At 43.2% G+C, this 22,517-nt stretch overlaps 1 protein-coding gene across 1 annotated transcript in view; it reads left to right on the top strand.

Moving 5' to 3' along the window:
• The window catches only part of CUNH6orf118 (chromosome unknown C6orf118 homolog), a 34,655-nt gene that overhangs the window by 155 nt on the left and 11,983 nt on the right, over positions 1-22,517 (top strand). The window contains exons 2-5 of the mRNA XM_032837197.1: positions 7,741-8,414; positions 9,283-9,405; positions 10,531-10,590; positions 20,898-21,022. Coding sequence (XP_032693088.1) covers positions 7,746-8,414; positions 9,283-9,405; positions 10,531-10,590; positions 20,898-21,022 — 977 coding nt within the window. The 5' untranslated portion in view covers positions 7,741-7,745. The remainder of the gene's footprint in view (positions 1-7,740; positions 8,415-9,282; positions 9,406-10,530; positions 10,591-20,897; positions 21,023-22,517) is intronic.

Here is a 22,517-nt window from a genome sequence, read left to right as displayed (position 1 = left end):
CCCAGGGAGTGGGACTGCGTCTAGGGACGCGGTGCCACCTCCGAAAGCCCGGGAGCCACACTCTGGGGAAGCAGGTCGTGTGCGCGCGTGCGTGCCGTGTGTGTGTGTGCAGGTGTGCGTGCCGTGTGCGTGCCGGTGTGCGCTCACGTGTGTGTGCAGGTGTGCGTGCCGGTGTGCGCGCACGTGTGTGTGCAGGTGTGCGTGCCGTGTGCGTGCCGGTGTGCGCGCACGTGTGTGTGCAGGTGTGCGTGACGTGTGCGTGCCGGTGTGCGCGCACGTGTGTGTGCAGGTGTGCGTGCCGGTGTGCGCGCACGTGTGTGCAGGTGTGCGTGCCGTGTGCGTGCCGGTGTGCGCGCACGTGTGTCCTCTGCGAGGAGGAGAGATGAAGGGGGAGATTTCTAGACGGTGGTCCGAGTGCTCTTTCCAAAACGCCACCCACTGGAGGGCACGCTCCCCGGCACGCCGCCATCCTGCCGTCGTCCCCCAGCAGCCCACCACGGGACAGTCGTCGCGTTTATTTAGCTTCCGGTCCCCGAAGGCGAGGGTTAATGCTGTGATTCTAGGACCGGACCCGAAGCCGTCGCTTTCCCGCCACACCGCGGCCTGAAAACGGGATCGTTGGTCCCGAGGAATTTTGAATTGGGAGAAAGCTTGCGGCACTGAGCCGTGGAGTCTAAGTTATAACCACGTTGGAAGAAATTCCAGGGGCACCTGGGGGGCTCAGTGGGTTAAGCATCTGCCTTCGGCTCAGGTCATGATCTCAGGGTCCTGGGATCGAGCCCCGCATCGGGCTCTCTGCTCAGTGGGGAGCCTGCTTCCCCCTCCCTCTCTGCCTCTCCGCCTACTTGTGATCTCTCTCTCTGTTAAATTAATAAATAAAATAAAAACAAAACAAACAAAAAAAACCCCCAAAAATTCAAGCATGAGAAATTAAAAGAAAAGAAAGAAAGAAATTCCACTCCCTGCAGGGCATTGCGCCCCTTCTGCGCACCTGGCTTGGCGGGCGGGTGAGAGCCCGCAAGCAGGTAGCCCGGACTGACCCGAGGCCAGACGGAAACCACTTGTGGCTCATTCTCCCCCGCGGTGAAGTGAGGGGCCCAGAGCACTCCTCTCCCGTGAGCTCCCGACCATGGGTGGCGTCGGGGCCTCCTGCAGTGACTGCCCTCACTGACTGTGTGCATGAGAACCCCGTTTTTATAAAGGCTCTACATGCCCACGTCTGTCCGGTCTCTGGGCGCGCGGTCTGACTTTCCAGGCGTGCTGTTTCCACGTTTCCAGAGTTCCTCTTGGCTTCCGGGGGGCCTTCCCCTGCGCGCTGAGGTCCACCTGGGGCCCTGCCTGTCGTCCCAGGGCTCGGTTTGGCACACAATACTTGTTTCTGTCTGGCCCAGGGGTGCTCGGGCTGCGGGAGGTGGAGCCGGTGGGGGCCCACAGTCGTGGTGCTGCGTGCACAGAACGTCTGAGCCCCTTTTTGCCTCGCGAGCTCGGTGTGCGCGGTACTCAGCGTTCCAGAACTGCCCTGTAACCCCCATGCTGTGTTCCAGAGCAGCCGCACCAGCTTGCATTCCCACCAGCAGTGCAGGAGGCTCCCCTCTCTCCGCATCCCCGCCAGCATCTGTCATTCCCTGACTGGTTAATTTTAGCCATTCTGACTGGTGTGAGGTGGTATCTCATTGTGGTTTTGATTTGTATTTCCCTGATGCCCAGTGATGTGGAGCACTTTTTCATGTGTCTGTTGGCCATCTGGATGTCGACGTGGATGGAACTAGAGGGTATTATGCAGGGCGAAATAAGTCAATCAGAGAAAGACAGTTATCATATGATCTCCCTGATATGAGGAAGTTGAGAGGCAACGTGTGGGTTTGGGGGGTAGGAAAGGAATAAATGAAACAAGATGGGATTGGGAGGGAGACAAACCATAAGAGACTCTTAATCTCACAAAACAAATGAGGGTTGCCAGGGGGAGGAGTGTAGGGACAGGGTGGTTGGGTTATGGACATTGGGGAAGGTATGTGCTATGGTGAGTGCTGTGAAATGTGTAAACCTGGTGATTCACAGACCTGTACCCCTGGGGCTAATAATACATTATATGTTAATAAAGAAGAATTAAAAAAAAAAAAACTGCCCGGTAAGATTTAAATCGCAAGCTGACTGCGTGCCCTTGGCCAACCGTGCAACACAGTGGTTGGAAACAGAATGGGCTAGTCTTATTTTGGTATTTCTTAGTAAGTACACCTCCCATAAGTTAAAAAGTAGGAGGGAAAATGAGTTGCCAGATAAAACCCTTACAAGTAAATCGGGTGCAGAGCAAAAGTACGCCCTCCAGAGCTGCAGGGTGCAGGCCCCGCACCCCGGCTGTGCAGCGGCTGTGCAGCGGGCCGCGGGGAGATTTTCACAGTCTTCCAGCCTTTGGAGGCTATTTTCTCTTTAATATGCACGTAAAGAAACCGGAGCTCCTCTGTAATGTTAGGCGGTATCACTGCGTTCTTCCATTTGGAATCCTTGGTCTGGGGGGTGGGGGTGTCCTGTGCATGCCCCCGCCTCACTCCCCTCACTTCAGGCTATCCCTGAATTGTCAGGACTACTTAGCGATTTTCCTGCCTCTTCTGCTGGTGACTAACCCCCACCTCAGCATCACCACCCTCCAGCCCTGCCAGGCCTGGGAACCACCCTTCCTACATTCCCCGCGCTGTGTGTTTCTTCTGCTGCTATGATAGACGGCCGCAGATTCAGTGACTTAAAGCAAACCAAAGTTATCACCGTTCTGTGGGGCAGGGGTCTGGGTTTGCTCTGCTGGGCCCTGCTAGAGTGCCGGCTGGGTACCTTCCTTTCTCAAGGCTCTGGGGCAGACTCTCCTCCAGGATCCCTCAGTGGCTGGCAGGACCCACTTCCTTGCAGGTGTAGGACAGAGCTCCTGTCCTTGCTGGCTGTCAGCTCCTGGACGCCTCTCCCTAGTCCCTGTATGTAGGTCCTCCATCCAGAGCCCCCAACGACCATGGAACCCTCCTCTCCCAGGGCATCTCTCTGACTCCCGCTCAGCCACTTCTCCCTTCTGAGCTCAGCCAGAGAAGGTTCTCGGCTGTGAGGAACCCATGTGATCAGATTGGGCCCATCCAGGTAATTCTGGAAAATCTCTTCATTCTAAGGTCATAATTGTAATGAAATCTGCAAAGTCCCTTCATCAGGAACATAGAATTGGGTGGACCCATTAATCTGCTTTCCACGTCCAACCCATTTAAGATAAGTACTGTCAAGTGTGTTTTTCCCTTCTCTAGCACTGGAGATGTGTGCTTCTCCCACGGCTGGTACATTCCCCCTATCAGGTAACTCAGTCTCTACTGGACTTTCAGATGCTGCTGAGGAATCCTCTGAGGGAGACAGCAGTGTGGTATAGAGTAGAATTTGACCTTATTATTTAACATTCTAAAATAGGAGCCTGGGTGGCTCACTTGGTTAAGCAACTGTCTTTGGCTCAGGTCATGATCCCAGGATCCTGGGATCAAGTCCTGAATCCAGCTCCTTGCTCAGCAGGGAGCCTGCTTCTCCCTCTCCCACTCCTACTCTCCTTGCTTGTGTGCTCCTGCTCTCTCTCTGTCAAATAAATAAGTAAATAAATAAATACAATCTTTAAAAAATACTAATTTTAAAAATATGATTTCTTGGGGTGCCTGGGTGGCTCAGTGTGTTAAAGCCTCTGCCTTCGGCTCAGATTATGATCTTGGGGTCCTGGGATTGAGCCCCACATCGGGCTCTCTGCTCAGCAGGGAGCCTGCTTCCCTTCCTCTCTCTCTGCCTGCCTCTCCGCCTACTTGTGATCTCTCTCTGTCAAATAATTAAATAAAATCTTTAAAAAAATCTGATTTCTTTTCCACATTTACTCATGAAGCAAACTAGTTACTCTTGGTCTTTTTCTGAAGATGCCAATGTTAATAAAACAGTTTCTTCCCTTGAGAAAAAGTAGAAATCACAGTGGAAGGATATTACAGGAGGTAGCCAGTATAAAGCCAACCACAGAGTTCTGGAAAGAGAGCTTACAATCTTGAGAAGAGTTTTAAATATCCTACAGGTGATTAAAATGGGGGAGAGCCAAAAAAGCCAGATGAAGAGGTTCTGCACATACAGAAGGGGCCCCATGTGGATTCTTCAAGGAATTCAAACATCCAGCCTGGCCTGCCTGGTTCTCCAAGGTCCCGGGGCTCTCCTCTGGCCATATGTGCCCCACAGGGCAAGGAGTCTGTGGGGCCAGGATTGGCCTGCTCTCTTCTCTTAATTCTTGCCTCTAACACATACTAAGGATGTTGCTAACTTAAGTCTGGAGGTGAGGGAGACAGTCCAAGAAGATGTTTATCTTCTATGGGATTCCAAGTTTCTCCAAGACCACAAAACACAGGGAAGTGACTTGTAATAATTTTGACATTAAAGACCTACTGCTTCATCTTGGAAAAGATGAAACAGTAGTAACTATGCCTTGTGTTTAAAAATTTCAAATGCTAATGTTTGAAATATTTATTTATTAACTTCAACCTAATCCAAAAAATGTATTACTATGTCTTATCAATATCTATTCAACATTGGTTTTACTTAAAACAAATTTGTTTCCAGATTATTTGGAAAAGAAGCACATTTTCCAATGAATTATTTCAACCTTTTCTGTTCTTTTTCTGTCAGACTGAGATAGGAGAATATGCAAATAACAAACAATGTTTTCAGATAGAAAAAAAAATTAAAATATTTATGCCCGTATGGGAGCCCTGGTGCATATTGTAAGAATTTGGGAAAGAGAAATGGAATCCAGAATCTCTAAATCTAGTGAAGCAAGTCTTGTTTTAATCTAAAGAAAAAAATTCTAAGTAGGAAAATGATTTTGCTCATTTTCTGGGGTTTTCAAATCCTTTTCAGAAATAAAATAAACAACTGAGCTGCCTCCTTCTCCCACTTTCCAAAGAGAATTGGAGTAACGCGCATGATGTTGGATTTTAGGTGTCACCTCAGCTAGGGCATGGTGCCCATTTCATTCTGGATATTTCTGTTAAGGATGTTTGTTGGATAAATAATTAACATTTTTATCAGTAGACTTTGAGTCATGCAGATTGCTCTCTGAAATGTGGGTGGGACTCATCTAATCTGTTGAAAGCCTTAGTAGAATCAAGACTAACCTCCCCAGAGCAAGAGGGAATTCTCTAGCAGAAAGCCTTGGGTATGAAGTGGGTATCCCACATGCTGAACGACCCTGCAGATTCTGGACTTGCCAGAGGGCATAACCAAGAGAGCCAATTCCTTATGACAAATCTCTTTACATATTCTCTCTCTCTCTCCTATTGGTTCTGTCCTCTGGAGAAGCCCAACAAATACAACGTGTCTTCTTTAATGTTTATGCCTTTGATTAATTATAATGATTAACTGTCTTCAAAAATGGTTCTTTTAATATTTTAACATCTTATAAGTAGTTTCTTTGAAGTAAGAAGCTGATCAATAGGGATAAATTCTCAAGAATCCTACTGCTGGAAGTATTTGCCCTAATATCTGACCACATAGATGGGAAAGGTTGGTTTGTCTCTTCATGAGACAATGCAAGGGGAGACTGTGCTCTGGGTTCGTCAGCACCCTGAGATGGGTAGAACTCAGAGATGACCTCTGGTGTTGTACTTGGCAATCCTTAAGACGTTGAACATGAAGAGAGAGTGCTCTGTGATTGTACTATGTCCCACAGTACCAGTGACCTTAACACAAGAAACCTGCTGGGTGGGCCTGACCTATTCACATGAAGCTGGCCATGGAGGAGGGGTCAGAGTTCTGGGGCATGAGAAGTATGAGAAGGGGACTCAGGGATGAGGGGATGTGTGTGTTCAGGTATGAGGGCAGCCACTGGGAGCTTAGAGTGACCCCCACCAACAGCCAGGAAGTGGGGACATCTGTCCTACAATCCCAAGGAGTTGGATTCTGTCAATAACAGGAATGAGCCTGGAAGCCGGTTTTCTCCTAAAGCTTCCAAGACCTCAACCAGGCCCACATTTTGGTATCTGTGTTGTAGTATCTTGAGTTGAGAACCCAACCCCTTCATGTTGGAGTTTGGACCTACAGAGCAGTGATCTAATACGTGAGTTTGAGGCTACTAAGTTTGTGATAATTTGTTACACAATAATAGAAATGATTCTACTACTTCATATTCTCCGGGCCTTTCTTTTCTTAGGTGAAAACAGAGGAAACCACGTATCCTGATTTATTATCATTACTTCAGACACGGATTGGTCAGGGAAATGGATTTGGATGTGGCGTGGGTTCCAGAAAGTCCTCCCCTGTGTTGGTCAGGCCCTTGTGGAATGAGAGAGATGATCTAGCAGTTCGGTTAAAATGTTTTATTCAGGAATCAGTTCTGCCACTAGTTAGGTGTCTGGACATGAGTGGGTCCCAGAACTCCTTCTCAGCTTCCCTTTTACAAAATGGGAACAAAACCAGTTACAGATGGAATCCTTGTAAGGACCAGAGAGCGTGAGTAATGCGTGGTCTGTGGGAGTTCAGAATGGGCCCTTGAGGCCTCTGGTGGGCCTGCTTTACCACTCTGCTGCCAGTGCCCTTCCCAGCTCAGGTAACATGCTGGGGACAGAGGATCTGCTTATTTGTTCCTCCAGGGTTCTCTGGGAAGGTGATGCTGTGGGCTAGCTGCTCTGTGGCCCTCACAGTGCATGGCCAAAAAGAAATCTCCTTTCCCCATGTTGAAGTCTGGGCCAATTCATGTTTTACCAGAAGCATTTCAGAAGGTGTCCCCTGTCCTAGAATTCTTTCTTAAAAATATATACCATTTATGGAGTGTCTGTTTCAGGCCATGGGCCTCTCTGCCAAATATGATTCCATTTAACTGCCAATCAATCCTTTTGAGTAGGATGATTATCCTGATCTTGCAGAGGGAGAAACTATGATTCAGAGAGATTATGTAAGCTTTTTGAGATCATGTGGTCAGGAAACTGACTCAAAAATTCAGGTTTTGCAGTTTCATGTCCTGGACCATGTGCCCACATAGACCCTACCACTGGGACATATGAGAAGCAGGGCCCTTTGTGGAAGGAGCTGGGGTCCTCATCAACTCCTTATCTTCCTGCAAGTGGGGATGGGAGGAGAAGGGGTGCCTGGCTCGGCAGTCACTGAGGGGTTTGATCAAGGACTCTGAATCATTTCAATACAAAGAGAGAAAGAAAAACACCCATCTTTATTTCCAAGGGGTGAATGTCTCTAAGTGCTATCATTAGGAATTATAATTACACTGTTAAACTTACTTTTGGAACTTTTGCTACAATGGTAAGAGACCCTGTGTTGAACCAAAAATCCCTTCCTCCTTCTTCTGGGCTTTGAAGGGCCCTGGACTGACTGACTGACTTCCTTATTTCCTCCCGCCCTCTTGCCCTCTCTCCCTGCCTCCCTTCCAGATTTTATTTTCAAGTAATCTCCCCACCCAACATGGGGTTCGAAACTACAACCCCAAGATCAAGAGTTGCACGCTCTATGAACTGAGCAGGCCAGCCAGGCGTCCCTGCAGGTCACTGGGCTTTCTGATCAGAGCTGTGTATCCTGTGTATCCAGCAGCTCCCCGTTTGCTGCTAGGCCTGGCTTTTGTGTTGTTTTCTGTCTGTGTCTGTCGGTTCCGCCTCGGGGAATGGGATATGCAAGCTCAGCAAATGCACACAGCTGTTTTGTTGTCTTATTGTGGAACTAATATTTAATAATCTTATTATCTCTTCTGACCAGTTTACATGAGATGGAAGCACTGTGGGGTGCAAGGTGATAGGCCTTTATGCAATCTAACAAAACTTTTGAACAAACTTCAGAAAGATCACAGAGATGACATCTATCTCTACACTTCTGGGCACTTGAATTCCAATAAGCTCTACAGGCCTCCTGAGACAATCCTCTATCACTGGCCCAATGCCAATAGACCAAAAGGGGAAAAAATCTTCAAAGTAGAGAAACCATCTGATAAGAAGATTGCAAAGATGAAAGATGCTTTGGCTTATTTTACCATCAATACAGCTCTGAGTCCAAAAGATGTCCAGACCACACCACTATTCAGGTATTTGGACCCTCTGGAGCCTATTTCCCGCACTTCAGAAGAGGACTTAATTCCAAGGAAGGCTCCAGGAAAAGAGGCTTCTGCAGAACCGCGGAGGAGAGAAGAACTGAGATTGCCAGAGATGAAGGTTCTCAAATACAGAACAGTGGAGTCCAGCCGTCAGTGTGTGATGTCTCCCCCACCCAAGGATAAGTACCAGTACATCAGCTCCTACCTATCTGGTGTTACAAAGACAGACAAGTACAGAAAGTTCCTGTGCTTCCAAAAAGAAGTTCTTGCAAAGCAAGATCTCATGAAGTACGATTTCACTGGGAGAAAGGCAGCGATATGCCATGAAAAGAAGTTGGAACAGGTGAGGAGGATGATTCTACTGTACTGCGGTCACACTGCTGTAGTTCCTAGCATCTAAATGTCATGGGTGGAGACCTGCATTCAGGCACCTCCTTTACATTTCCAGGTAGAAAAGAGTTTACCTAGCAGTTGCTGAGAACATCTGACACGAGGTAGATGGTAACAGAGAGAAATAAAGAAAGGCTAAGTCTGGAAATGGGTCAGTTGGAGGCGACTTCATAAGCAGGGCATCAGATACTGCCTGGCAGCTGTGGTATACAATGTTCATGGATAGCAGACTCATCTGAGGAAAGGTTTGCCTAACTCACTATGGAAGCATGTGTGGGGAGAGTGAGGTGGGAGTAGATGGTTAGGTAACGTAGGTACAGTCTTCCCAGAGTCACCCATGTCTGTGGAACATGGTTAGCATGATGGGAGGAGCTTTGGTGAACTCCCCGGGGGCTGTGAGTCATCCAAAGGGACCACGGATGTGATGCAAGGGTGAAAATGCAGGAAGGGAAGAAATAGCAGCATAGCTGAGAAATAATCAAACCTGATGAGGGTTTTGGCTGAGAGGACTAATGGAAAGAGGAAGACCCTGGGGACGTTGTGGATGCAGTGTCCTCGAGTACAGCATGTAAGGGAGTGAATTAAAAAAAAGTAGATCAATGCCTTTGACAACCATGCAGTCAGACCTTCTCAGCACTGCTCAGAGGGAATCAGACGCCCCTTGGTTTGCTACCTGGCTCTGCCCAGACCCAACTCTGGGGTGGTGGGAGCTGGGCTCTCTGATAGAAAGCCCCGTGGAAGTTCTTATTCCTCCACCTGAGAAGTTATTTGGAAAGGAAAATGAAGACATCTTGAAATGACGGGTTCTGTTTTTGTACTAGGAACTCCAGAAAGTATGCATATGTGAACCTCAGCAGTTCAACAGACTGCACATCTTTGGAGAAGTCTTTGAAGATATTTGCAATAGTTCTTTGATATTTGGTGACATCTTAAAAGAAGTCAAGGTAATAAAAAATGTTTATTTCCCACATAACCACTGAGAGCCACACATGATGTTCTGCACACAGAGTCTCAATTCTCCCAGAAATTCTGCCAAGTATTATGGCCTCCATCCTACAGATGATGAAAATCACTCACAGACTCAAAGTAATGTGCATATAGCTACATCAATTACAAGTAGGCCATGGGAGTAAATAACCAGCTAGCTCAATCCTCAAGCCCATACCCCCCTGAATAAAATCTCCCAATTATTTATAGGTTTTTCTAAATTGCACATATGTAACATTTAAATTTTTATAAGTATGCATAATTATTTCATATACATTCTTATGGAATTATAAATTTGCTGTGATTTCATGATGAAAGTGACCTTCATATCAAAACTGAGTTGAAAAGAGGTTGCTTCCAGATCTTGTGTGCATGTGTGTGTGTGTGTGTGTATTTATTTATTTATTATGTTCAGTTACTCACTGTACAGTACATCATTAGTTTTTGAAGTAGGGTTCAGTGATTCATTAGTTAGGTATAACACCCAGTGAAGGGAGAGGAATCAGAGAGGGAGACAAACCATGAGAGACTATGGACCCTGCGAAACAAACTGAGGAAAGAGGTGGGGATAGGGGGTAAAAGAGTGATGGGTATTATGGAGATTGCTTCCAGATCTTGCTACTGCCTAAGTCCTGAAGACAAGGAATGCTTAAGAGCAGCCATACAGTAGCCTGTTCTCCAGAGAACGTCCCCATCCCTAGGGAGCTTCTCTCTCTAGTCCCTGTATGTAGGTCCTCCATCCCAGAGCCCCCAACGGCCATGGAACTCAGTGAGTCCTGGCAGGTGGGCAGGACTAACTGAGCCTCTCTATGACAGGAGATCATGTGTTGTATGTGTGTCAAGGTATTTTAGGAAGCTATTCTGAGGTGATCAACAGTTCATGCTCAAATGTGCTTCGAAGTTGGTGAGATTTTATACACTTCATTGTGTGTTCTGTGGGTTATATACTGAAGGAACATTTTGTAGTTTTTAAAATGATCTAAACTGACACCCTTAACTTCCGTATTATTTTTCCCTGCGAAGAAACTTACACTGTGATGATATAACACATTTTCAATGGATTTTTTTTTTTTTTGGTACAGGATGAATATGAACTCTACATGGCAGTCCTTCTGCAGTCCCAGGCCACGTCCCAGGACAAGGTAACAGCCCATCCTCCAGGTGTCTGAATAGAGACTACTCCATTTCTTCCCATTTCACGAGTAGGAGAAAGTATTCTGAATCCAAGAAGCCCCATTTGTGTCTCTACAGCTGAAGGACACCATGGGTAAAGAATTTACCTCCTGCCCACGGGAGAGTGAGTGGTGGGATGGTAGGGGGCATACACAGCTCCTGGGTTTTGCCAACGTCTCTGGCCACCCATCGTCAGTGACCTCTCTGGCTCCTCCCTTCCGTAACCCAGTCCTCACTGGGCTGTTTCCCTAGGCATTGTCCCTCTCTTTTCTCCCTCTTTCCCTGCTTATGAGCTACATGTGCACACCCCTGCATTGCTGACCCCCAGCTCTGTGTATGTCACCCAGATATTTCCTGGGGGTTCTAGGTTATACTTGTTTCTAGCTTCCTGCTGGACATTAACACTTAGATGTCCAGAGTGAGCAAATTACAGACCTAAAAATAGGGAGATTTTCCAGAATTACCTGGATGGGCCCAATCTGATCACATGGGTCCCTCACAGCAGAGAACCTTCTCTAGCTGCACTCAGAAGGGAGAAGTGGCTGAGCGGGAATCAGAGAGATGCCCTGGGAGAGGAGAGTTCCATGGTCGTTGGGGGGTCTGGGATGGAGGACCTACATACAGGGACTAGAGAGAGGCGTCCAGATGCTGACAGCCAGCAAGGACAGGAGCTCAGTCCTACAACCTCAAGGAAGTGGGTCCTGCCAGCCACTGAGGGATCCTGGAGGAGAGTCTGCCCCAGAGCCTTGAGAAAGGAAGGTACCCAGCCAGCACCCTGATTTCAGCCCAGGGAGACCCTAGCAGGGCCCAGCAGAGCAAACCCAGACTCCTGCCTGCAGAACAGCGGTGATAGGTTTATGTTAAGCCACAAAATTTATGGTAATTTGTTATGACAATGATATAAAATTTAGGAGATGTTCCATAAATATCTCAAAATAGAGTTTCCAACCCCTTTTTTAAGCTGTCCTTCATTGAACTTTAGCTACTGGAGTAGCTAAGTGGTAGTACTCCTCATCTCAACAGTGCCACTCGGTGGCCTGGATTACATGCCTTCCCTGCATGTCCCCCATGAGGCAGCTGTGCATGGCTGAGTAATGTCCTCCAAAACATCATGTCCACTTGGAAACTGTGAGTGTGATCGTCCTGGGAAATAGGATCTGGGCAAATGTAATCAAGTAGGGATGAAGTCATTGTGTGGGGTGTTCCTAATCCAGTGACAGGCGTCCTGATGAAAAAAGAGGAATTTGGACCCAGACACAGAATCGGGAGGCAGAGTTGGTGGTGGGGTGTATGCTGACATGCTGACAATGTTCCCAAACCACTAAAGTAAACACGTAGAAACAGTTTGGGAACTGTCAAGAATTACCAGGGAGCAGGTGCATTTGGTACCTTTAGGAAAAGCATGAAGAAGGCACTGTGATGGCTAGCCACAGGGGTCCCCCTCCCCCAGCTCATAAGCCTGGGGACTCCCTCCAGGCTTGTGTTAACACGTGTGAAGGTTCCGGTAAAAAGAACAGACTGCAGGAGTAACTTTCTCAGTCTTGAAAATGAAGAGTGACACTGCTAAAACTATTCTTGACTTCTTGAATTCAATAAAGTTTAAACATCCTATCTTATAAAATGGGAAGTATAGTTTCTTTGTATCTGAGAAAACTCACAGCATTAAAGGCCAGTTCTGATTTACTTCTTAATTCTTTTCCTCTGAAGTTATTTTATTTTTAATTTTAATTCCAGTTAGCTAACATACAGTGTAATCTTCGTTTCAGGCGTACCAGATAGTGATTCATCATTTCCATACACCATGAGGTGGTCCTCAGGACACATGTGCTCCTTAATCCCCATCCCCTATGTCTCCCATCTCCCCACCCCTCTCCTTCTGGGAACCATCAGTTCTCTGTAGTTAAGAGTCTGTTTCTTGGCTTATCACTGTCTTTTGCCCCCTTTGCTTTTTTGTTTTGTTTCTTAAATTCCACATGTGAATGAGATCATATGGTATTTGTCTTTCTCTGCCTGATTTTTTTCACTCAGCATTATACTTTCTAGCTCCATCCATGTAGGTGCAAATGTCAAGGTTTCATTCTTTTTCATGGCTGAGTAATACTCCATTGTATATCCATACACCACGTCTTCTTTATCCATTTGTAAGTCTATGGACATTTGGGCTACTTCTATAATTTAGCTGTTGTAAACAATGCTGCTGTAAACATTGGGGTGTATGTCTCTCTTTACATTAGTGTTTTGTATTCTTTGGGTAAATACCCAGTACCTCAATTACTGGATTGTAGTGTAGCTCTATTTTTAACCTTTCGCAGAATGTCTGAACTGTTTCCCAGCCTGGCTGTACCAGTTGACATTTCCACCAACAGTGTAACAGCATTCCCCTTTCTCCACAAATCCACCAATATCTTGTTTCTTGTGTTGTTGACTTTCGCCATTCTGATAAGTGTGAGGTGATATCTCATTATAGTTTTTATTTTGCATTTCCCTGATGGTGAGTAGTGCAGACTATCTTTTCATGTCTCTTGGCCATCTATCTGGATGTCTTCTTTGGAGAAATGTCATTCATTTCTTCTGCCTATTAAAAAAATATTTATTTATTTTAGAGAGAGAGAGTGCATGATCAGAAGGGGCAGAGGGAGATAGAGAATCTCGAGGAGACTCCATGCTGATGCGGAGCCCAATGTGGGCCTCAGTCCCACGACTCTGAGATCACGACCTGAATTGAAACCAAGAGTCAGATCCCTAACTGACTTCCCCACCCAGGCACTCCCTCTCTGCCCATTTTGAACGGGATTATTTGGTTTTTCGAGTGTTGAGTGTTGAGTTGAGTTTCGAGTCTTGAGTATAAGTTCTTTACATATTTTGGATACCAACCCCTTGCTCGATATGTCATTTGCAAGTATCTTCTCCTATTCCGTAGGTTGTCTTTATTTTTGTTGATTGTTTCCTTCACTGTACAGAAGCTTTATTTTGATATAGTGCTAATAGTTTATTTTTGCTTTTATTTCCCTTGCCTCAGGAAACAGATCTAGGAGAATGTTGCTAAGGCCAATGTCAGAGACCTTACTGCCTATGTTCTTTTCTAGGACTTTTATGACTTCAGGTCTCATATTAAGGTCTTTAATCCATTTTTTTCTAAAGATTTTATTTATTTATTTGATATATATAGAGAGAGAGAGAGCTTGAAAGGGAACACAAGTGGGGGGAGTGCAAGGGGAGAAGCAGTTTATCCACTGAGCAGGGAGCCCAACATGGGGCTCCATCCCAGGACCCTGGCATCATGACCCATGTCAAAGGAAAACACTTAACCAACTGAGCCACCCAGGCGCCCTTCTTTAATCCATTTTGAGCTTATTTTTGTATATGGTGTAAGAAAGTGTTCCAGTTTCCTTTTTTCTCAATGTAGCTGTCCAGTTTTCCCAACACTGTTTATTAAAGAGATTATCCTTTTCCTATTGGCTATTCTTTCCTGCTTTGTCAAAGATTAATCAACCATATAATTGTGGGTTCATTTCTGGGCTTTCTGTTGTTCTATTGAGCTATGTGTCTATTTTTGTGCCAATACTAGACTGGAATTGTGATACCTTCAGCTTTGCTTTTCTTTTTCAAGAATGATTCGGCAATTGGGTTTTTTTGTGATTTCATATAAATTTGAGGATTTTAAAAATTCTAGTTCTGTGGAAAGTGCTGTTGGTATTTTGGTAGGGTTTGTATTAAATCTGTAGATTGCTTTGGGTAGTATAGACATTTCAACAATATTTCATCTTCCAATCCATGAGCATGGAACCTCTTTCCATTTCTTTGTGTCCTTTTCAATTTCTTTCATCAATATTTTAGTTTTCAGAGTACAGGTCTTTTACCTCTTTGGTTAGGTTTATTCTAGGTGTCTTATTATTTTTGGTGCAATTGTAAATGGGCTTGTCTTCTTAATTTTTCTGCCGCTTCATCATTAGCATATAGAAATACAACAGATTTCTGTACGTTGATTTTGTATCCTGCAACTTTATAGAATTCCTTTATCTGTTCTAGTAGTTTTTTTGTGATCTTTAGGGTTTTCTTTATAGAGTATCATGGCATCTACAAATAGTGAGTCTTACTTCTCCAGTTTGGATACCTTTTATTTATTTATTTATTTATTTATTTATTTATATAGTTGTTTCATTGTTTCATTGTTGTGGCTAGGAATTCTAATTCTAGTTTGAATAAAAGTGGTGAGAGTAGATATCCTTGTCTTGTTACTGACATTAGAGGGGAAACTCTCAGTTTTTCCCCAATGAGTATGATGTTTGGTATATATATATTTATATATGGCCTTCATTATGTTGAGGTTTGTTTTCTCTAAACCTACTTGAGGGCTTTTATCATGAATGGATGTTACACTTTGTCAAATGCTTTTTTCCTGCATCTATTGAAATAATCTCATGGTTTTTACCCTTTTATTGATATGATGTATCACATTGATTTGCAAAAATTGAACTACACTTGCATATTGGGAATAAATCCCTCTTGATTATGGTGAATGATTTTTAAAATGTATTGTTGGATTTAGTTTGCTAGCATTTTTTGAGGATTTTAAAAAAAGATTTTATTTATTTATTTGTCAGAGAGAGAGGGAGAGAAATGAGTGGGGTTGGGGGAGGAGCAGAGAGAGAAACAGGCTCCCAGTTGAGCCAGGTGGCGCATGTGGGACTCTATCCCAGGACCTTGGGATCATGACCTGAGCTGAAGGCAGACACTTAACCAATTAAGCCACTAGGTGACCCTGTTGAGTATTTTTACATTTATGTTCATCAACCATACTGGCCTGTAGGTTTTTTTTTTGTTTGTTTTGTTTTGTTTTTGGTGGCGTCTTTATCTTCTTTGGGTATCAGGGTAATGTTGGCCTCATAGAATGAATTTGGAAGTTTTCCCCCCTCTTCCATTTTTTGGAATGGTTTGAGAAATAGTATTAACTCTTCTTGAAAAGTTTGGTAGAATTCAGCTATGAAGCCAACTGATCTTGGATTTTGGTTTGTTGAGGGTTTTTGATTACTGATTCAATCTCCTTTCCGGCACTTAGTCTATTCAATTTTTCTATTTCTTCCTGCTTCAGCTTCAGTAGGTTATATGTTTCTAGGAATTTATCCATTTCTTTTAGGTTTTCTGATCTGTTGGCATATAGTTTTTCACAATATTCTCTTGTAATTGTTTGTATTTCTGTGATATTGGTGGTTCTTCCTCCTCTTTCATTTGTAATTTTACTTACTTACTTATTTATTTTTACAGATTTATTTATTTGTTTTGAGAGAGAGAGGGAGAAAGAGAATCTTGAGCAGATTCGCCTGAGCACAGAGCCCAACATGAGGCTCAATCTCACAACTCTGAGATCATGACCTGAGCCAAACTCAAGAGCTGGAGGCTTAAAAAAAAATAAAATAAAGAAAAGAAAAGAAAAGAAAAGAAAAGAGAAAAGCAAAGAAAAAGGGGGCACCTCGGTGGCTCAGTTGGTTGAGTGTCTATCTTTGGCTCAGGTCATGATCCGGGTGTCCTGGGATCAAATCACACGTTGGGCTCCGTGTTCTTTAGGGTGTCTGCTTCTCCCTCTGTCCATCTCCCCCAACTTGTTCTCTTAATCTCTCTCTCACTCTTTCTCAAATAAATGGGTAAAATCTTTAAAAAAATAGAATTGGAGGCTTAACCAACAGAGACACCCAGGCATCCTATATAGTTTTATTTAACAATTTTTGTTAGTTTTTTTTTCAAAGAACCAGCTCCTGATTTCATTGATTTGTTCGTTCCTTCCTTCCTTCCTTCCTTCCTTTCTTTCTTTTTCTGTATCATTTATTTCTGATCTAATCTTTATTATTTCTTTCCTTCCTTCTATTTTTTGGTTTTGTTTATTGCTCTTTTTCTAGCTCCTTTAGGTATAAGGTTAGGTTGTTTATTTGAGATATTTTTGCCTTTTGTGGTAGGCCTGTATTGCTATAAACTTCCCCCTTAGAAGAGCTTTTTCTGCCTCCCAGAGGTTTTGGACCATGTGTTTTCATTTTCATTTGTTCCCATGTACTTTTGGATTTCTTCTTTGATTTCTTGGTTAACCTATTAATCGTTTAGTAGCATGTTATTTAACATCCTTTTATTTGTCATCTTTCCATATTTTTTTCTTGTGTTTGATTTCTAGTTTCAGTGCATTGTGATCAGAAAAGCTGCATAGTATGACTTTGATCTCTTTGAACTGTTGATACTTGTTCTGTGGCCCAATATGTGATCTATTCTGGAGAATGTTCCATGTACACCTGAAAAGAATGTGTATTTTGATATTTCAGGGTAGAATGTTAAAATATATATCTCTTAAATCTACCTGGACCAATGTGTCACTCAATGCCATTGTTTTCTTACTGATTGTCTGATTGAATGATCTCTCCATTGATGTAAGTGGAGTGTTAAAGTCCCCTACTATTATTGTATTACTATCAATTAATTGCCTTATGTTTGTTATTAACTGCTTTATGTATTTGCATGCTCCCATGTAGGGTGCATAAATATTTACAATTGTTATATCTTATTAGATTACCCCTTTTGTTACTATATATGGTCCTTCTTTGTCTCTTGTTCCAGTCTTTGTTTTAAAATCTATATTGTCTGGGGTACCTGGCTGGCTCTTTCAGTTGAGTGGCTGCCTTCGGGTCAGGTCCTGATCCTAGGGTGCTGGGATCGAGCCCCACATTGGGCTCCCTGCTAGAATGGGAGCCTGCTTCTCCTCTCCCTGCCACTCTGCCTACTTGTACTCTCTATCTGTCTGTCAAATAAATAAATAAAATCTTAAAAAAAAAAATATATATATATATATTTATGTATATGTTGTCTGATGTAAGCATTGCTATTCCAGCTTTATTTTGATACTCATTTGCATGATAAATATTCCTCCATCCCCTCACTTTCAATCTGCAGGTGTCTTTAGGTCTGAAATGAGTCTCCTGTAGGCAGCATATAGATGGGTCTTGTTTTTTATCCATTCTGTCATCCTAAGTCTTTTGCTTGGAGTATTTAGTCTGCTTACATTCAAAGTAATTATTGATAGATATGTATATATTGCTATTTTGTTACTTATTTTGTCTTTGTTTCTGAGGTTTTTTTCCTGATCCTTTCGTCTTTCATAATTTGTTGGTTTTCTTAGTGATACATTTGGATTTTGTTGTTTTTTGTATATCTATTACTGGTTTTTGATTTGTGGTTACCATTAGGTTTGCGTATAACATCTACATATAGCAGTCTATATTAAGTTGATTATTGTTTAAGTTTGAACACGTTCTTTAGTCCTCTCCTTCCCACATTTTGGGTATATGGTGTCATAATTTACATCCTTTTATTTTGTGAATTCCTTGACTGACTTTTTTATAGAAATATTTGTTTGTACAGCTTTTGTGTTTCCTGCCTTTGGTACTGTCACTTTTGGTCTTTTCTTTACACTCAAAATGTCCCTTTTAATATTTCTTGTAGGACTGGTTTAGTGGTCATGAACTCCTTTAGTTTTTATTTGTCTGGGAAACTCTTTATCTTTCCTTCTATTCTGAATTTTAGCCTTGCTGAATAGAGTATTCTTGGCTACAGATTTTCCCCATTCAGCACTTTGAATATTTCATGCCACCCTTTTCTGGCTTGCAAAGTTTCTACAGAAAAATCCACTGATAGCCTTGTAGGGTTTCCCCTATATGTAACTGTCTACATATGTCTTGATGCTTTAAATTTTTTTTCTTTATCACTACATTTTACCCACTTAATTACAATATGTCTTAGTGTGGATCTCCTTTTTAAAATTTTTTAAAAGATTTTATTTATTTATTTGACAGGCAGAGATCACAAGTAGGGGGAGAGGCAGGCAGAGAGAGAGAGGAGGAAGCAGGCTCCCTGCTGAGCAGAGAGCCTGATATGGGGCTTGATCCCAAGACCCTGGGATCATGACCTGAGCTGAAGGCAGAGGCTTTAACCCAATGAGCCACCCATGTGCCCCTCCTTTTTAAAATTTTAAAAAAATTTTCTTAAAAATTTTAATTTTGTTGGGTGTTCTCTGTGCCTAATGGATCTGAATGTCTCTTTCCCTCCTCAGATTAGGGAAAATTTCAGCTATTTCTTCAAAGAAATTTTCTGTCCCCTTTTCTCTCTCTTGCTTCTGGGATCCCTATAATATGAATGTTATTATGTTTGATGGAGTCACTGAGTTCCTTAAGTCTATTCTCGTTTTGCATAAGTCTTTTTACTCTCTTTTGTTCAGCTTGATTACTTTCCTTCACTCTGTCCTCTATTCTTTTCTCAAGTCCAGTGGATATCTTTATGACCATTACTTTAAATACTCCTTCAGGCATGTTACTTACATCTGTATCTTAGATCTTTGACTGTGGCCTTATCCTGTTCTTTCAATCTGGGACAAACTCTTCTCATTCTGTCTTCTCTTTGTCTTCTCATTTTGTCTATTCCTGTTTCTCTGTGTTAGAAAAGTCAGCTACATCTCCCTTGAGATGTTCTTGAGGTTAATAGCCTTATGAAGAAGAGTCCTATAGTGGCCTGTCATGTACTGTGTCCTATTCCACAGGGCCTGGCACTTCAGGGAGTGTCTCCAATGTGTGCTGCATGCCCTCTGCTGCTTTTTCCTGGCCACGTCATCCTTTAGGCCAGTTGTCTGCTGAGGCTCTCTTTGCCTATTTTGGGCAGTGTTTTGTCCCTTGCCTGAATGTGGTGCACTTTGACTAAGTGTATTCTGCTTTTGAAATGAGACTTGTCACCACTACCATTGGCACTGAGACCCTGAAAAACTCCCAGATTGGGAGATGTGGTGTTGACAGGGGTTTAGGCGATTCTTCTGGGGGAGGAGATCCACTGTACTGGGACCATGGCAGACGTGGCTGGGATAGTGGGTTCCACTGACATATGGGGGACTGGGGCAGAGCTTGGTATAAGCAAGTTAGGTAGAGAGTGTCCAAGTGGCACTGGTTCCTGAAGATGGCCCTGTGCTTATGTAAAGGAAATGGTCCTTGTCAGTTCCTTTGTTCCCAGAGGGGTCTCTCTGTGAACACATCCTCTCTGGGACACACTCCAAGATGAGCAAATAACCTCCCCACTATGTGCTCCAGGCACTCTTTGGATTGTTGTTCACATGCTGTATCTCTGCAGGCTGCTTGCCCTGCCTTGTCTCCTGGTGTAGCCCCAGTGATCTTGGAGCTCTCCCTGAACCAGGCACACTGACCTTTAAAACTCTAGGCTTTAAGCCCCACTAGTTGCAAGAATTCATGAAATTCAGCCCCTCTTGCTTTCTAAGCCAATTGGTATGGGGATTTGTGTTCCCCGTGTGGGCTACCCTATGTACTAGTCTGTCTCTCACCCTTCTTTAAGACTGTAGCACTCTCCTCATTACATTGGCCACCACCCATTTCTCTCCCAAACAATGTCTCCACATTTCCTGCCTTCCTTGATGTGGGCTTTTGTCTACCTTTAGTTGTGGAGTTTGTTCTGCCAGTCTTCAGCTCGATTTCTGGGGGGTATTTAGGGATTTGATAGTTAGCTAGTTGTATTTGAGGGATGAAGTGAGCCTGGTGTCCTCCTACTTCATTGCCATCTTCCCCATCTCTGATTTACTCCTTAATTCAAACTTGCATGTATGCACAGTTTTCCTTGTTTTGAGCTTTTCATGCTGCAGAAAAATAAGCTTTTGTTTGACAGGAATAAACAAAGCCTCCAGTTGGGGGTCTACCATATTCCTTGGTTTTTGAGGTTGAGTCCAAAGGAGCATACAGACCTTTATCCCAATCAAATATCAGCATGAAAATTCCCTGGCCAACAGGGTATCAGATCCCTCTTTCTTTTTCTAGAAATGTGGCAACCTATCACTTAATGAAGCAGAGATCTTTGTTTCTCCACATTTGAGTTCAGCATTGCTTTATATCCATGTAGAATAATCAAATTAAATGGTTTCTCACCAATTTAGAAATAATGCTGGTGCTCATGATAAGATACTTGGAACAATTTATTTAGCATTTCTTTTTCCCACACAAACCCACAGGGAACTCCGACCACTTTTTAACTTTCTTAAAAAAATAAAATCTTAAAAAACAATATTTTACCCAGATCTTTACATGACTAGTTCTCCCTCCTCCAATATTTTCTCCTCCCTTTCATCCTATTTGCCTATTTTACCTAGAATTTCTATTTGACACAGGATATCTTGAATACAATTAATAACAAAAAAGGAAAATGTTCACCTTTCCTGTGTGTATCTTACTCATTATGACCTTGTAATTCCTAGACTCTGCTGGCTAATGCCAAGGGGCTGGAGAGGAGATCAGTGAAGACTTCAGATGTCACCCAGGCCAAGGAGGAACTGAGGGTGATGGTGGCAGCCACCAAAGCAGCCATGGAGCATAATGACAAGTAAGAGTTAACAGTCTGATTTGATTTATATTGGGATTATATTATTTTATAATATTTTAAAACCATGTGACAAGCATATATATTTACATTTTTTTCTGCACTGTTGGGGAAGGCACTTTGCCTGTACTAATACCCTGTCATCTGGCCTCTTTCACAAGCCATTACATGTGTTACTAGGAAATTCAACCAAATCTGGTGTTTGTATGGGAAGGAGAGGATGGTTTGGGATGTTCTCTGAAGACATCTTATCTTTGTATAAGATGGGGATTTGTCAGCTGCTTTGTATAAGCAGGTGACACTGCTGCAAAGTCAAGATACCTTTCATGAATGATCTTATTATGTTTTTAACTTTAAAAAAATCTTTTAAATTTTCTGTGTAGTCTTTCAGATGAAATCACAATTGGATAGGGCATATATTTTATAGAGGATTTAAAGATTGAAGCAGAGCCAACACACCCAAAATATCATTAAGAAAACAAAATAAGAAACAAAAACCCAAAAGACACAACCATGCTTTCAGTATAAGTAGAAGACAAAAAGCCACCAAACTTCAAAATACTTGTAATTAGAAAAATACACTTCAAATGCCAGTGAATCATTATCTACTCTCTTTCTGCAAACCTTGGTGAGAGCAAGGGAAGTGGGGGAAGAGAGAAGAGTGGAGCTGGTTGAAGGCCTATCATGTTCTAAAATTAGTTCCAGAGAGAGAGAGAGAGAGAGGAAGAAGTGGGAGGGGAACAGAGAGAGGAGGGAGAGAGAAAGAGGGAGAAGGGGGAAGTCCTGAGAGAGGGGGAGGGATGGAGAAGGTGAAGGAGGGTGGAAAGGGGAGGGAAGGTATAGGAAGAGAGAGAGAGAAGGGTGAAAGAGGGTGGGGGGAGGGAGGGAGGGAGAGAGAGCAACTTTCCTAAATAATACCACAGAGTTTACTGGTCTGTCTATCAGAGCACTGACTTAGATGGAAAGGACTTTGAAGTGAGCATAGAAGCAAGGAACACTACTGAAATGATAATGATATGGTGGGAAGAGCTTTAAAAGGAAGTGATCAGCATTCTTTAGAACTGTGCATTGAAGAGAAAAAGAAGCAAGGGAGGGGAGTTTAGAATCCCATAAAAGAAAAAAATTGAAGGGCACATGACCCTTTCACTACTGTTCTTTCTTTCCTCAAAAAAAAAAAAAATTTGTCCAGTAAAAAATTCAAAATAAAACGCCCTAAAATAGGAACAAAAGCATACTTTGCTATTCTGACAAAAATGTGTTCTCCTGAATTAGGAACCTCACACACTCCCCAAACTGCTATCCCTACCCACAAAAATGCAGAGGTGCAAATGATCCCTGTCTGCACAAGCAACTGTCTTTCTTGATAAAATGAGGACCCAGACAATTTAGCTGATGAAAACACCTACCATCCAACAACAAAAGTTGGAGAAGAAAACTGTACCACAGCACACCAAACTTAGTGAAATAGTCTTAAAAGAACATTTCTAGCTGTGAAAAT

Source organism: Lontra canadensis, unplaced genomic scaffold (genome assembly GCF_010015895.1).
Source record: "Lontra canadensis isolate GAN:19392208 unplaced genomic scaffold, GSC_riverotter_1.0 scaffold97, whole genome shotgun sequence".
Classification (NCBI taxonomy): domain Eukaryota; kingdom Metazoa; phylum Chordata; class Mammalia; order Carnivora; family Mustelidae; genus Lontra; species Lontra canadensis.
This window is presented reverse-complemented; position numbering and strand designations above follow the sequence as displayed.